Genomic DNA, 15041 nt, shown 5'->3' on the forward strand with positions numbered 1-15041 from the left:
AGGGGATGTTGCAACACTTGTCATGTCATGGCGATGGTGGTAATGTATGGTGTCCTCCACAACTCCGATGCTCATTTCATTTTTTCACTAGTTGAGCATTTTCAAGTATTTTTTTATATAAATGTTACGGTTACCAAGGTGTGATTTCTTGTTTACTTAAAAACTATACGGTTAAATATGTGAACAATGTTTATGAGTTAACAATAAAAAAAAAAAGTGAAGGAATGAACACCGAAAACCTAAACTCATAGTATAACACCATATAATTGATCTGACTAGTTTTATTCGGTAATATTAATTTTTTGTGTCTAAATAGCATTACTGTCAAACTTTTTCAAAAGTAAATAGAATTGTCGGTATATAGAAATGTTGGCCCTTTTCTTTTCTGGATGGAAATCGAAATGCATTTAGGAAAGAGGAGGAGGATTTGTTTCAACTTTTGCTTTGTCTTTCTAAACTTTAGGGGATTCAATGTCAAATCGGAAAAAAAGAAAGAAAGAAAGAATCTCTCCTTTTGCTTTATGCTTTATAATTCCATTTTCCTTTGCTGATCAGGAATGGATGGCCAAGCATGAATGGATTTGCCCTCCTTTGGCTCTTTGGATTCGATCGGAAAGGTTTGAGTATATAGAATTAAGACGTACTGAAAGTAGAGCTGACTGATATTTTATTTTAGAAAAATTAGAAGAGAATGAGATATTTGTTTCGATCAAGTAAAGGATTGATGGACTCCTTGCTGTAAAGTCGGTCGCAGATGAGATGAACAACCATCAAAAAAATCAGACTGTTAGGTAAGTAGGAAATCCATCGTGATTGCCATGAACGATGACCCCATGCATCCTGCACGAAAATCCATGATGGTTGCATGCAGTTTCAGTTGCACTGTTGCAGCTGCACATTTAAACTCAATCCAACATTGGAATTTGGACGACAAGGCCATGCGTGATGTGTGTCTGCCTTCTTCCTATTTCCTACTCATCATTATACTAAATGTATTATACAAACACAAGGTCCAATCATGCTCCATTCTCCTTTGCTTAATACCACTATTCTAAAAATCTTCGTTTAGGTGTTAGGTGGCTAGCCATCGTCCTGATTAATGACTAGGCATTTGAAAATTAAGAAATGATGCATAGACCTACTGAGGTGCCCGCCTAGACTACCTAGGCACCCAGGCACCCGCCTAACCCACCCAAGCACCTGCTTATGTTGCGACTCACTTAAACAGAAAATAGATAACTTTCATTTTGCATTTTATTTTTTGTAATAAATTGTAAGAGACTTGTTTAATACTTAAATAAACACACATTATATGCTTGCTCCTCATGTTTTCATTATGTTCTTTAGCTCATAATATATATATGTCATTATATTATGTAGTTTATGATGAAATTATATATATTTTAAGTATAAATAAACACTTACTTACACGAAATATAATATATTTAATTAAATCCATCTAGTCCGCCTAGGTGCCCACCTAGACCCGGCCTAACCGTCTAGGCGCTAGGCCCCAGCTCGCCACCCGACTAGCGCCTAGCATCTTCTAGAAGGAGGCTTAATACATACTTAAAACTTTAAGATTATTGCTACAAAGACCACATATTTATACTACATTAGTATATCATCACATTTATGCTATATTTAGTTAAATAGTCCACAGAATTCAACGAGTACAAAATGCTGGTGCATACAATGTTTTGGTGCATAGTAAAACAATGTGTACAAGCGTAGGTTTGACTAGTGTATACGACTATACGTTATTAACTTATTTACATCTAAGTTCGAAGCTTTTTTGTAGAACTCCAAGGCATGTCATGCTTCGGTGTATAGCCATAAAAGTTGCAGACGTGCGTTAGACCAAGTATCATTTTGATGAAAAGAACCACCATATACAAGACAAGTTGAGCACCACATATGGTCTGTTGGAATTAGAAAGAGAGTGAAAATCAGAAACGTTATTATTCTTGTGAAATGTTAGAGCCGGCTATGGTTTTGATGGTGATAGAACAATGGCGAAGCCTTTCCGTTGACACTGGTAGTAAAAAGATGACGGTGAAGCTTTTGGCGGCAGCCGGCGCTGCAACTACCTGAGCAACAGTTCGACCAAGAGGTGCTTGCTAGAAGTAGAATAATATGAGAAATAACGTGTAATGTGCATGAACGAAATGAATGTTAACTACTACAAAAGGAACGGAATAGTTTTCTCAACCACCTTCCTTGAACTACAAAAAGACTGAAGATGATTTTCGTCGATCGTGCCAAAACCGGATAACTCAATCCCATACTCCGCCAGCCTCTTGATATCCCTAGGAAGCGGGGATTGCCAAAGACCATCCCACCAAGCCGGAGGGAGAAGTGGCGTGAAAGCACACTGATTGGGCTGGCTGTGGCAACCGAGCGGACCAGCAAATCTGTTCCACACATGCCCCCAACCGATCTGAAACCTTAGACCTTCTCTCAACAAATCACCTTGGAAGCTGCTTAAGAATGCAAAACTTGAACCAGTTGGGTCGTTGCCTGAGAAAGAATAGAACGAACATTAGAACACTTTTCGGCAACATTTGTTAGCAGAGAGGACTCGGGCACTGTATGTATGTACCAAGATTGTTTGCTGCAGCCAGTGCCGCAATCAACTGAGCATAGGTAGTCCCAACACGCCTGTGAGCCCCGGAAACAACAGCATGTTTTGCACGCGATGCAAGAAAGAAGTCCACAAAAGCAACCCATCTAGGCGCTGGGCCCCAATCCTTCACTCTAAAATCTAAACTGTGCAATCCTTTACGGCCATCGGATATATTTCCTTTGAATAGTTCATAATCAAAATGAATAACCTAAGATGCACAAATGAATCAGATACGAAAGAACAGAGTTAGATTGTCAAAGAAGGTGTAATAAAATAGACTTTCAAACAATTTAACTCAATTAAGTGAAAGAAATTAAGGTTGCATTTCCGAATCCTGATTACAGATTTAAAAAGGACAAAGTTCCTTCAGTTATTAATTTCATGAGTGATATACTATGCTGAATTGCTGATCATACAATTAGATTTCGTTTCGGATATTCCACAGACAAAGCATATTACCTCTGCAAATTTACTTATATTTGGAGTAATACTTTTCACAAGAGAGGGATTATCTGACACTAGCACCACCCTAGGTCTTGGGGACTTGCCAAGATTGTGCAGAGATTTTTTTATGCAATTCACTGCTGCCTGTGCAGCTCTCACAGACCTGCAATACAGGAGGCAAAACATGTGTCATTGATTAAATTCATAGGGAGAATACATGGCATTTCTCTGCGTGTGTGTGTGTGCAGCACATGCAAGCTTTCTAATGCCAGTTTGATGGTTTACTTCCAATGACTAATCGTCGAGCATGCTTCCGAAAATGTATCAACTAACAGGGGAAGCTTAACGATACTAAAACTTCAAAATGAATTGGCCACAACGATCAAGAAAAACCAAAGGTATTTGTTAATTGCCAACATTAGAAATTCTTATCAACCTTTCACAAAGCTACATCCATTTCTGTAATATTCACTGCTTTAACAGGATTAAGATGTCCTACCTCATCAACCCTATATTTCCAAACCTTGCACTTAATATAATCAAGGAATGAATTAAAAGGGAGGTTGTGTTACTTATTCATGAGCATTCGCATGTGCAGTGAAATATCAGGTTCCGCTCCACCAAGAGCCCAATTGACTGCTTCCTGAACATCCACAGAAGGGGTTATAAGCACTCTCATCAGCTCCCCAAATACATTAGGCCGAGAATGGAGATCCTCTGGCTTCCCAAATAAAGTAGAAGCAGCATTCCTCATCTCAGGGTGGATATTCTTCAAGAAAAACTGGGCTGCCACAGCATCGTTCGTCCCTTGGAACCTGCATTTTTAACATTAACAATCATGTGACGATATCCAATGATGACGAGTTAAGGGAAAGATCACAACACTTTTATCACTTTACCATATAATGGGTTGCTTCCATTCTATCCAGTTGCTACAAAGAACATTGGTCTGTGCCGGCTTCTCAAAGTCATCACTTCTCATAACCAGTTGCCTTCCATACTTGTTTGCACATTTATTAAGTCTCCAAAGATGCTTAATTTCTCTGATGGTGAAGGAAAAATTGGAATAGGAAATGTAATCCTCAAAAGGGAATTTTCCCCTGCAACAAGCAACACCAATATAAGCACAAGAAAATGTATATATTGCTGCAACTTAATATGCTTTAGCGGTAAGCGAAATGACCAGCTATTTCTAACAATTCAGGTTGCAGCAGGAAGAACACTACTATGAAATACAAAAATAGAAAGGCTTGAGGAAAGAACCAATATGCCTGGTTTGACCAATGATCAGGGACCGGTTCAACATTATACTCAACGCTGCACCACTTAAGATTTTGTACATTTCGTTCCCGAAACCCGCCTCTGATGCTTTACCCATCACAAATCCGTGCCGACAAAACTGTTCCGGTGGAAGATTTCTTACCCTGGAAGCACCTGAAATTGAATGAACCGCATGAGCTTCTTTCACCTAAAAGTTCTACTCAATAACTCACAGCTTCTACACTCTAAATCAAAAGTATGATGCCATCAAGTTTGACAAACGCAAATAAGAAATCAATAATCACTTCCATTAAAAGCAGAAAACTTATTATGTAAAAGTGCTTTCGAAATCAGCAGAAAAATGAGAGTAATAATACCATTCAAGTCAAAGTGATGCTGAATAAACTTCCTGACTCTGAGACTCTCCTCCCAAAACCCTCCTCCTTCGAACTCCTTTCCCATCTCCTCCACCGTCGCGCACGAGCTCGAATTTCGCTTACTCTTGCTCTGCGGCTCCGTCTCCAGCTCAACTCCGCCGCCGTTTTCAGACTCCGAATCCAAATTTCCAATCTGCATATAGAAATCGGGGCTCGTCGGAGGATCGACTTGTCGTAAGTTGAGCATCAACAGCCCCGTTCCAGCACACAACGCACAGACTATCAGAATTGATCCGACGGACACCCGCCTCCTTCGCCAAACGCCATAGCTCATCTTTTCCTTCATCTTTTTTCGTTTTGTCTGTGTGTCGGTGAATGAATATGGATCTGGAAGCCACAGATCGCTCGCTTCGTCGTCGTCCAGCTCAACTGAACAAGCTCTCTCGCACTGACTGATTCAGACAAAATACAAACAGAATGGATGTTTGTTGGGCTTGGGCCAAATTTTAATGTACCCGGCATTTTCTAAGGCCGCAGCCCACTATCAATAAGTCCGATGGGAAAATCATGCATGTCAACTTATAATTTTGGGCTAATTGCTTTTACACCTTTCATATTTTAGTAATTGTTAAAGTTAGATCATAAGGTTTCAATTTTTTCACACTGCATCGTGAGAGTTTGGAATTTATATACATATACATGTATATAAGTTAGGATCTTAAGACACATTTTGACCTACATTTTTGTAGTTTCCATTACATAATCATTTTCAAGGATCTGAACAGTCTATATTTCAATTCATATTAATGGATTATCTTTGTAAAAAAATTAGACAAATCCAAAAATATTAAGACATTCATTTTTACTGAAGAAAATATATGAGTACTGTTCTACAAAAAAAACATTAAATGTAATCTAACGATCATATGACTTCTGAATGGGATGATTTTTAGTACACATGACCTTTTTGTGAAGAATTAAAAGTTTATGCCCATTTTCAAAACAACTCCAAACTTTAGGAAATTTTTTTCAATGTGATCGGAACACGGGATGGTACATCACGTGTCATTATACAAATGATGAGATATGTGTGTTAAAAAGTTAATAACTTTAATAATACAATTTCGTGTATTACCCGTATTCCGTCACAATGAAAATTTTCTAAAACTTTAGGGGTGCAATTTGTAAAAAGCTGGAAAAGTGATTATTGAAGGAAAAAAAAAAAAAAAAAAAAGAGAGAGAGGAGTGAAGGGGAAAGACGGGGCGACCACAAAAACAATTGGGTATATTATCAATTTCCCCCCTGAACTTGTGACCATTGGCCAATTTCCCCCCTGAACTTTAATTTTGGCCAATTTCCCCCCTCAACTCTCATAATTAGTCAATTCCCCCCCTGAACTTTAATTTGGCCAATTTCCCCCCTCAACTCTCAAAATTAGTCAATTTGCACCCTACTGTTAATTTTTTTTTTTTTTAATTTTCCATCTATTCTTTTCTTAATTTTCAATCTTTCTAATTGCTTCCAACAAAGTACTAAAATTAACATAAACTCACCTGCATAATATAGGGTAAAATGTACAAAAACATAATACAGTTAGTATGTGACATGGGTTGATTATAAGAAAAAGTTATGAATCGGGTTTAAAGCATGTAGAAGAAGAAATAATAACAAAAAGAAATAATAATCCTAAACTCATGGATCAAACCTATTTCAATAAAATGGGTTATTCTTAATAAGGAGTCGAAAATTATGAATTGACTAGCCATTTTTTTACTAAAGCTCGATTCTCTGCAATTTACTTGAACTTAGCTTTCACTTTTATAAAGAAAATTGTATTCACATACAAAAATTTACACATCAATCCTTTTTGTTATCAATTTTGTATAGTAAAAAATCAAATAAAATTACTCCATACTGATTTATTATGACTAATAATACTATCTATGATAAATTGTAAAATTCTAAATTTTAATCTATTTGTAATAGGATAAAGATATAGGAACATGATTAACATACATCTTATTTAGTTTCTTACACACACGTTTAATTATGATCAAATTAAAAATTTAACAGTAGGGTGCAAATTGACTAATTATAAGAGTTGAGGGGGGAAATTGGCTAAATTAGAGTTGAGGGGGGAAATTGACTAATCATGAGAGTTCAGGGGGGAAATTGGCCAAAATTAAAGTTCAGGGAGGAAATTGGCTAATGGTCACAAGTTCAGGGGGGAAATTGATAATATACCCTAAAGAATTTGCAACTACCAAAACAGTCGAACAAACGCACGCCACAAAGCAATTTTAGCGCTCTCTTTTCCCTCCCTACACAGGAAACACCACGTCCGTACGTTCCCCTCTCTCGCGCCCTTTCTAACGACCAGTTCAATCCATCCCTTCACAAAACAAAACAAAATCAGAAATTCAAAAAACAAATAGGCAAATTAAAGAGATGGAGAGAAAGAGAAGCGCAAATCAAGATTTTGGTTATTTCCTCCAACTCTGAGAAAACCAACAAACAAACAAACAAAATGAATCATTGAGTCATCTCTTTCCTTCAAACCCTTCCCTCTCCTTCCATTGTAATTTCCAGAGAATTATTGATCCAAATATTCTCACAATTTGGAAAATGGAGAAGAACCTTCCGGACAAAGACGATCAGCCCAAACCCGATGCACCGCCACCGGACTCCTCCTCCGCCGCTACAATTCCAAAGCCTAATGACGACCCCAAGTCCACCACCACCACCACCACGACTGCTACTACAAGTCCTGACGGCGATAATAAGTCCGCTGGCACTAAGCCAGACGATGACCAAAAGCCGGCTAATCCAACGGCTGAGGTTCAGGATGACCAGAATTCCATTGCAAAGCTTGATGATCCAAGTGTAAATAACGCCGAGACCAAAGTTTATCAAGGGAACGAAGGTGATGACCCGGATTACGAGATTAAAAAGTTCAGCAGTATGAGGGTCAATAGTACCAGAGTGAAGGATTTTAAAGCTGAGAATGTTGAAGATCAGAACGATCCGCTTCCGGTACTGGATGAGGATCCAGTTCCTGAACCCGAACCCGAACCTGAACCTGAACCTGAACCTGAACCGGAAGAGGAACCTAGCCTCGACAAGGTCTCGGAGGATCTCGACCACTGCATCTCGTCTCTGCCCGAAACCGAAAAACATGAAAACGATGTCGTGGACGGCCTCAACTTTCCGAATGAGCTTCCGAAGCTGGTGGGGAAGTTCTTGAATCTAGTTGAGGACGAGGTGGTGGCGAAACGCGACTCTGGCGACGCTAAGGTGAAATGGTGTCAGGAGCCTGAGAAGGACGCGTTGTTTCTGGATGCTCTGGATCGGATAGGGAGGCTGAGCAAGTACCTCTCTTTCCTCGGATTGAAATTCGAAGGGAGTCACGGTGCGTTGATCAACCACCTCGGAAGCATTCAGCACCGAGCGTTGCTGTATCTGGAAGAAGAATTCAGAATTCTTCTGGAAGAATCTAGAACCTGCACCGTCACTGACTCTGCATCCGGCGACCATAAAGACAATAAAGATCATAAGGACAGCAAAGAGCACAGTACTAAAGGCGGGAATAATAACAGCGGCAGTAATAAGCAGCAGGATCATCAAAATCAGGAAAGCAGCGGCGGCGCATTGCCGGATCAGGTTGAGTCAGGAGGAGGCGGAGATGAATCACAGGCCGATCAGTTTCCTGGATATGCTCAAGAGGTAGTGAACAATCTGAACAAGATAGCCAAAGAGATGATATCCAGCGGATACGAAACGGAGTGTTGCGAGGTTTACATGATCTCGAGAAGGCACTTGTTCGATGAGACTCTGCACAAATTGGGACTAGAGAAGCACAGCCTCGACGACATTCAGAAAATGCACTGGGAATCGCTCGAAAGAGAAATCGTGTCATGGGTGAAGGCCTTCAAGGAATGCACCACCGTATACTTCTCCGGCGAGCGGAAGTTCGTGGAGGCGGTGTTTGCTGACTACCGGTCCATCTCGTCGAGCCTGTTCAGCAATTTGACCAAGGGGGTGATGATACAGCTTCTCAATTTCGCGGAAGGGATCGCGATATCGAAGCGGTCGGCGGAGAAGCTGTTTAAGACGCTGGACATGTACGAGGCGTTGCGGGAGGTGGTCCCCAAAATGGACAACTTGTTTCCGGCAGACTGCGTGAACGAGCTGAAGCACGAGACCTCTAACGCCCGTACCCGCCTCGGCGTGGCGGCGATTTGTATTTTCTGCGATCTGGAGAACTCGATTAAGGCTGAGACGGGTCGAAACCCGGTTCCGGGAGGGGCGGTCCATCCGCTGACGCGATACACGATGAATTACCTGAGGTACGCGTGCGAGTACAAGGACACGCTAGAATTGGTTTTCAGAGAGCACTCGAAGATCGAACGCGCCGATTCGACGAGTAGGCCCGAACGCGGCGAGTACGAGGCAGGGGAGGGATCCGGGAACACGAGTGAGGACCAATCGATGTTTTACTTGCAGCTGATGCGCGTGATGGACTTGCTGGACTCGAATCTCGAGACCAAAGCGAAGCTGTACAAGGACGTGGCGCTGAGCTCCATCTTCATGATGAACAACGGGCGATACATCTTGCAGAAAATCAAAGTGTCGGCAGAGATCAACTCGTGTATAGGCGAGACGTGGTGCCGTCGGCGGTCGTCGGATCTGAGGCAGTACCACAAGAACTACCAGAGGGAGACGTGGGGCCGGCTGCTGCAGTGCCTGAGCCACGAAGGCCTGAGCGTGAACGGGAAGGTGGCGAAGCCCGTGTTGAAGGAGAGGTTCAAGAGCTTCAACGCCTTGTTCGATGAGATCCACAAGACGCAAAGCACGTGGGTGGTAAGCGACGAGCAGATGCAGTCGGAGTTGAGGGTGTCGATATCAGCGGTGGTGATTCCGGCGTACCGATCATTCTTGGGGCGGTTCTCGCAGGTGTTTGATGCGGGGAGGCAGACGGAGAAGTATGTAAAATTCCAGCCGGAGGATATAGAGACGTACATTGAGGAGCTATTTGATGGAAACCCCAACTCCTCCATATTCAAAAAGAAACCATAAATTCCAACAAAAAGAGGCCCCTTAATAGCTGTAGCAAGCGTGAAGACGAAGAAGAAATTAATCGAGGATTAAAAGGAGCTTAGCCAAGTGTAACTAATTAATCATGTGATGATCATCAGATCCGGTGAAATGTCCAAAGTCCCCAGACCATTTCTGGAGTTTAGAAATTCTTCATGTATTTTTTGTTTATTGATCTTGCAATTTTCTATGAACAGTACTCTTCCTATTCATTCTTTAAACAAAACTCCTCAATTGATTTGTTTGTCTAATTACTTGCTCAATTGCACAACACCTACAGGCTCACAGCCTAATTAACTAATTAATTAATTAATTTTGTACACCTAACTTTTTATTTAACAAAGACATATTACTGACAAAATAGGAAAAGATGGGACTGTTACAATCTGGATTCTCTTTAGATCTCGAGAATTTGTGAATCATATATGTTAATCGTACATTGTGCGGTCAGAAATTATTTTAAAGTTTTTTATTTAAAATTAAACATATACAGTACTTGATAATAACTGACGGCACGATGAACAGACACGATTCATGGACTGATACAGACATGGCGTTGGGCCCTTGAATTTGGACCTACCAGTTTTTTTATCCCAGTGGTGGTGGATGGCTTGACACTGGAGACCAAGTTCCTACAGCAACCCACGCAAATGAAGGTTTCGCGCAAGAGACGAAGGAGAAGGGCTCTACCGCCTTGTGTTGCTTGAAAGATGCAGTGATTGAGAAGGAAATGGCTGCAAGCTAAAGTGACTGAAGGGGGGGGGGGGGGGGGGGGGTGATTGAGAAGGAAATGGCTGCAAGCTAAAGTGACTGAAGGGGGGGGGGGGGGGGGGGGGGGGCGCTGTGGAGGAAGGAGACACGGGCTTCGCTAGGTTTTGGGTTCTCGGGTTTGAGAGATTTTGTTGGAATCATATATGGCTGGGAAAAGTCAACAACAGTGACTTTAAATATGATTACCACGTTTTTTGTGATAAAATTTCACACTTAACAGATTGAGCATGTGATAAAGTTAAAGGAAGTATAGATGTCGTTGAGAGATTTTTCAGTATGACCGTCACACAAGGTGGTACATCACATGTCGTTATATAAATGGTGATGAGATATGTGTGTTAAGAAGTTAATAACTTAAAAAAATAAAGTTTCTACCACTTACATAAACATACTTATTGTACCACTCTATTTCCATTACAGCTAAAAATTTATGGTAGATCCCCCGGCCCGTAGATCTAAAAATATTTCAACAGATTTTACGGTGGACAGTGAACAGTGGTATGCCTCTGACACGCTTCACCCAAACTTGTTTTTCTTTTTGGTTTTGGGTTCCCGGGGTTAATTATTTAATTTTTTTTTTTCTAAAGACAAATCAAATTATACATTTCATAACTACAAAAATATATATTAACCAATCAAAGAGGCTCCTTGCATCCAAAACTACACATGCATGAATATTCTTAACCCATTCCGGCTAGTACATCACAGACAACCATACAAGAAATGCAGAAAGGAAAAACGAAAGCCGATTCCATGGTACTGGTTTTCTTTTGATTAAAATCGAGTTCCGAAAGCTGAAAACATGATTAAGTCCTTATTTTTTCTTCCCACACAATTTAACATCTCTCTTTGAAGGTCTGAAATTCAAAGCGTTTAGGCTGTAGATGCAGAGATTGGCCTGTTTCGATTTGACTGCTATTTCATTTGATGTGGATTTGTAACCAGGAACATTGCATGCAGAAGAAGAACTCCACATCAAGCTTGCATGGCAGGAAGATACAATTGCTGAATCCTCTGCACATTTGATCCCCTCAACGGATGGGATTTCCAACTTGTACACCCCATATCTGTTTGTAGTTCTATTCACCGAGAACGATATGTGCTCTGAGGTTCTTGGCGAAACAGCTTGGAAGATGCAATCGATTTTTACTTCAGCACCTGGTAAAAAAAAAGGTTATGGTAGCGATTTTCGCAGTAAAGAGTTTATTTTTTCAACCGTCTGCGCTCTAAACTGAATATTAAACAAGTACAAGTGGCTACAAATGATGCGTTCAAATACGAATGACTAGTTAAGATTTAGCATCACCTGGTAGGAAGTAGCTGTGTCTGGAGAAGGTGTTGTTGGAGCAGATGTCACAGTAAACAAGGCCCATTACAATGATCTGGGAGTTACCCTTTGTTTCTGGCTTAGTGGCTTTTTCTGCTGCTTCAACTCCTCCCAGAAACACTACTGACTGGAGGAGGAAGAAAGATGAAATGGCCACGAGAATTGCTGGATTCATGGCGGTGACGGCGGAGGATCGGACGAGAGCTGCTAGGGTTTGGTTTTTCTGTGAATGGAGTTTGAGAGCATTATGACATTTTTGAAGATGAAGAGTTTAATTGAATTGTATGGATAGTAAGGAAACTGAGGAGGGGAGTGTAGATGATTGAGATCCAACTGGGATGCAAAAAGGTGGGGGAGGAAATTTTTATCCTTTTCACTAGATAACATCGACATGTGAATGTCCTTTGGCAACATATGTAATTGGTGTGTAGGAGAGAGAGAGAGAGAGAGAGAGAGAGAGAGAGATTAGGGGGATATTGCTTTATTTGTGAAGGTCTAATTCCAAATGATCCAATGACAGAAGCTCATTCTTATTTATGCAATTCTATACTAATTTTACGGTCGGATGTGCGTTGAGGAATGCTAGAGCATTCATCGATTGATCCTCAAGCTTAGAGCGTAACGTATACTATCATTGATGTATTCTGTTAGTTATGGAAATTGATTTTGTGTTATAGATAAATATGAAGCTTGCAGGGTTTATAGTTAATATGGGTTTAACAGATGTCCCCAATATAATTTGAGTAATGCTATTCATACCATGTTTTTTTCCATATTTTTATACCACCTTAGGTGATATGTGATGTGGATAGCCACATCATTTGAATTAATCAGATTTTTAAATTTAGTTCATTATTTAATAAACTAATAATTAAGAAAAACTAGTTAATTAAAGGTATACAAGGAGTCATTCTCCTTCCTTTCCTTGGCTTTTACAAATTTTTCAAATGATGTGGCTGTCCACATCAAATGTCACCTAAAATGATATAGAAATTCGGTATAAAAACATGGTATGAATAGTATTACTCGTATAATTTCTCTTTCAATCCTCACATCCATCACAGGAGTCCAGATCCCTTTGTGGGCCCATTAGAACTCTTTTTATCTCACAACTCTTCAGAGCTCCACATGTCTTTTGGGTCCTGGCCCAATCTAGACAATTGGCATAAATCTGGCACCACTTTCTTTTTCTCAAAACTACAAATTGAGTTGACAATTATATCCTCTGATTAATTAGTGTGGATTCTATTAGGCAAGGCTTTGACTTGGCCATATGTTTAGGCAGAATATAGTCCAAGCCAGCAGAGCAGTAAAATTGCCCTCTGCCTTACACTTATATAGAATATGTCATGTGACAGTATAGAAAAACTTTCATGCAACATGTGTTACGTATTTGCAATGTATATTCGCATTAATACGTGATATTGCAAATTAAAGACTCGTTGCATGTGACACAAGTTGCATATGACGAATCGACGCATGTATAAGTTTTTCTCGTGTAGGAGAGGCTAATTATATGGAATGAAACTAGCTAGGACTAGCAATTAATTGGTGAAGGTGTGTAGTCAGGGGCAGATGTACATTGGGACCAAGGTGGTCTCAAGACCACTTGAAAGTCAGGAAATATGAACGTGAAGGTCTTTCAAGGACCCTCTAAATGTTTGTTACGAGTCATTTTTGTGCCTACCAAGTTTTTGATGCAAGTTTTTCTTACCTTCATGTACAAATAGTGAAGAATTATAGTGAGTTGTGGTTGTAATGTCAGTTAGGCATATCTCGATAGGTTTCATCAATGGCACTCGACAAATCTTCTCTACATTATTCATCATATTGCTTAGGCATATGTCGATATCCATTAACATGTGCGTAACATAATTTGAACGACGACAACAAGCTCACTAACTGTTCGACGAAACACCTTAATGAATAAACCTAAAAAAAAATTGCTCTTCACGCTCTGTTTCTATTTAAAAAATTTGTAACACTGAACCTTTAAGGTTCGAAATCTGGATCCACCCCAAGGTACAGCTGACTTATATGCATGTTTAATTATTAACTACATTGATTTGAATTATGTATTGAATTAAAGCAAGACTGCAAACAAAACGTATATTGATGATGATGATATAAAATTGATAAAAATGGAGAGAGACAGAGAGGAGTTTGCCGCCTTGAAAGGGCAAAAGAGAGGAAAAGGGACGGAGAGTTGAGACAAGCACTTCATTCCTTTGGCAAATCCAAGGCTTAGGCGGCGCCACCGACGCCACATCCGACGACTTTGCCTATGCCCCCTTGTTGGCCTCTTTCTCCCTCCCCTCTCTCGCACGCGTCTTCCCACTTCTTAATTTAATTGCCTTAATTCCTACACTTCTCTCTCTCAAATCATCCCTTTGTCTTTCTCTAACCCCCGCACTTTTCCCTTATTGGCAAGTTGGCAACCAAATACTATAATCTCATAGGTAAAATGCAAGTTTATTTTTATGAACATGGAAAAATAGCGTATTTTGGAGTGGTTCAAGAGCTTTTGGGCACTTGGCTTCTACTCGGTTTTTAAGGACAAGTTTTATGCGTAAGTTCTCAGTAATTGACACCAAAGTTTGATTTTACCATGTAACAAAATTAAAATTGTCTTATTGATCTTAATAATCTCAGAAGAGTAGACTAACGAGAACGTTGGCACCTACATTTTGACATGCAAATCTTCCCATACTCCTCTTTTACAATTGGACCATTTCCTTGAGCCTCTAGCTACCCAAATTTTGTACCCATTTACCTCAAAAAGTCTAAAGATAGTGAGAGAGACATATAATATGCCTCGGTATTTCTTTGTCAATGTCAATATCTATTTTTCATGTCCTTTTCACAATTGCGATGATTAAAAAGCCCTTTGTCCTTTCCTTTTTTTTCTTATTTTTATTTTCTATTTCCCCCATTTGTAATTCTCGTCCAACCAATTGCCAATCCCAAATTCACAGCTAATGAAGAGTGAAAAATATTAATTTAAATAAAATAAAAATAACAATTTTAAGAAGATCTGTCACCATTATTCCAACCCTCCTTGTTCTCAGCTGGGCCGGCCCAAGAAAGGTGGGACCCGAACAAACTGAATTTGTCTCTTGTGCTCTCCAAGGTCATGGCCAG

General features: G+C 40.1%; 3 protein-coding genes across 3 annotated transcripts; 1 reads left to right on the forward strand and 2 right to left on the reverse strand.

Moving 5' to 3' along the window:
• Window positions 1-2117: 2117 nt before the first annotated feature.
• On the reverse strand, window positions 2118-5190 carry LOC137708698 (uncharacterized). The gene is made up of 7 exons (XM_068447828.2): window positions 4708-5190; window positions 4342-4504; window positions 3970-4170; window positions 3643-3885; window positions 3086-3233; window positions 2603-2834; window positions 2118-2520 (listed from the first exon to the last, which is right to left on the reverse strand). The coding sequence occupies exons 1-7, from the start codon at window positions 5051-5053 to the stop codon at window positions 2183-2185; spliced, it is 1671 nt and encodes a 556-aa protein (XP_068303929.2). The 5' UTR covers window positions 5054-5190; the 3' UTR covers window positions 2118-2182.
• A 1500-nt stretch (window positions 5191-6690) lies between these two features.
• LOC137708646 (exocyst complex component EXO70C2) lies at window positions 6691-10028 on the forward strand. Its single transcript, XM_068447768.2, has one exon. It carries the CDS (start codon window positions 7334-7336, stop codon window positions 9782-9784), a length of 2451 nt encoding a protein of 816 aa, XP_068303869.2. The 5' UTR covers window positions 6691-7333; the 3' UTR covers window positions 9785-10028.
• A 1149-nt stretch (window positions 10029-11177) lies between these two features.
• Window positions 11178-12250, reverse strand: LOC137708644 (uncharacterized). Its single transcript, XM_068447764.2, has 2 exons — window positions 11880-12250; window positions 11178-11731 (listed from the first exon to the last, which is right to left on the reverse strand). The coding sequence occupies exons 1-2, from the start codon at window positions 12073-12075 to the stop codon at window positions 11388-11390; spliced, it is 540 nt and encodes a 179-aa protein (XP_068303865.2). The 5' UTR covers window positions 12076-12250; the 3' UTR covers window positions 11178-11387.
• Window positions 12251-15041: the final 2791 nt, after the last annotated feature.

The sequence above is a fragment of the Pyrus communis genome, chromosome 17 (genome assembly GCF_041283825.1).
Source record: "Pyrus communis isolate YQ-2024b chromosome 17, ASM4128382v1, whole genome shotgun sequence".
Taxonomy (NCBI): domain Eukaryota; kingdom Viridiplantae; phylum Streptophyta; class Magnoliopsida; order Rosales; family Rosaceae; genus Pyrus; species Pyrus communis.

What these genes read in the sequence shown, in the direction of transcription:
- LOC137708644 (XM_068447764.2), bottom strand. Translation starts at nt 12,075, where the DNA reads ATGAATCCAGCAATTCTCGTGGCCATTTCATCTTTCTTCCTCCTCCAG. An exon ending in ACACAGCTACTTCCTACCAG is followed by an intron (nt 11,732 to 11,879) that starts GTGATGCTAAAT and finishes TTTTTTTACCAG; the next exon opens with GTGCTGAAGTAAAAATCGAT.
- LOC137708646 (XM_068447768.2), top strand. Translation starts at nt 7,334, where the DNA reads ATGGAGAAGAACCTTCCGGACAAAGACGATCAGCCCAAACCCGATGCA.
- LOC137708698 (XM_068447828.2), bottom strand. Translation starts at nt 5,053, where the DNA reads ATGAAGGAAAAGATGAGCTATGGCGTTTGGCGAAGGAGGCGGGTGTCC. An exon ending in GCATCACTTTGACTTGAATG is followed by an intron (nt 4,505 to 4,707) that starts GTATTATTACTC and finishes ATTCAATTTCAG; the next exon opens with GTGCTTCCAGGGTAAGAAAT. An exon ending in CTGATCATTGGTCAAACCAG is followed by an intron (nt 4,171 to 4,341) that starts GCATATTGGTTC and finishes TGCTTGTTGCAG; the next exon opens with GGGAAAATTCCCTTTTGAGG.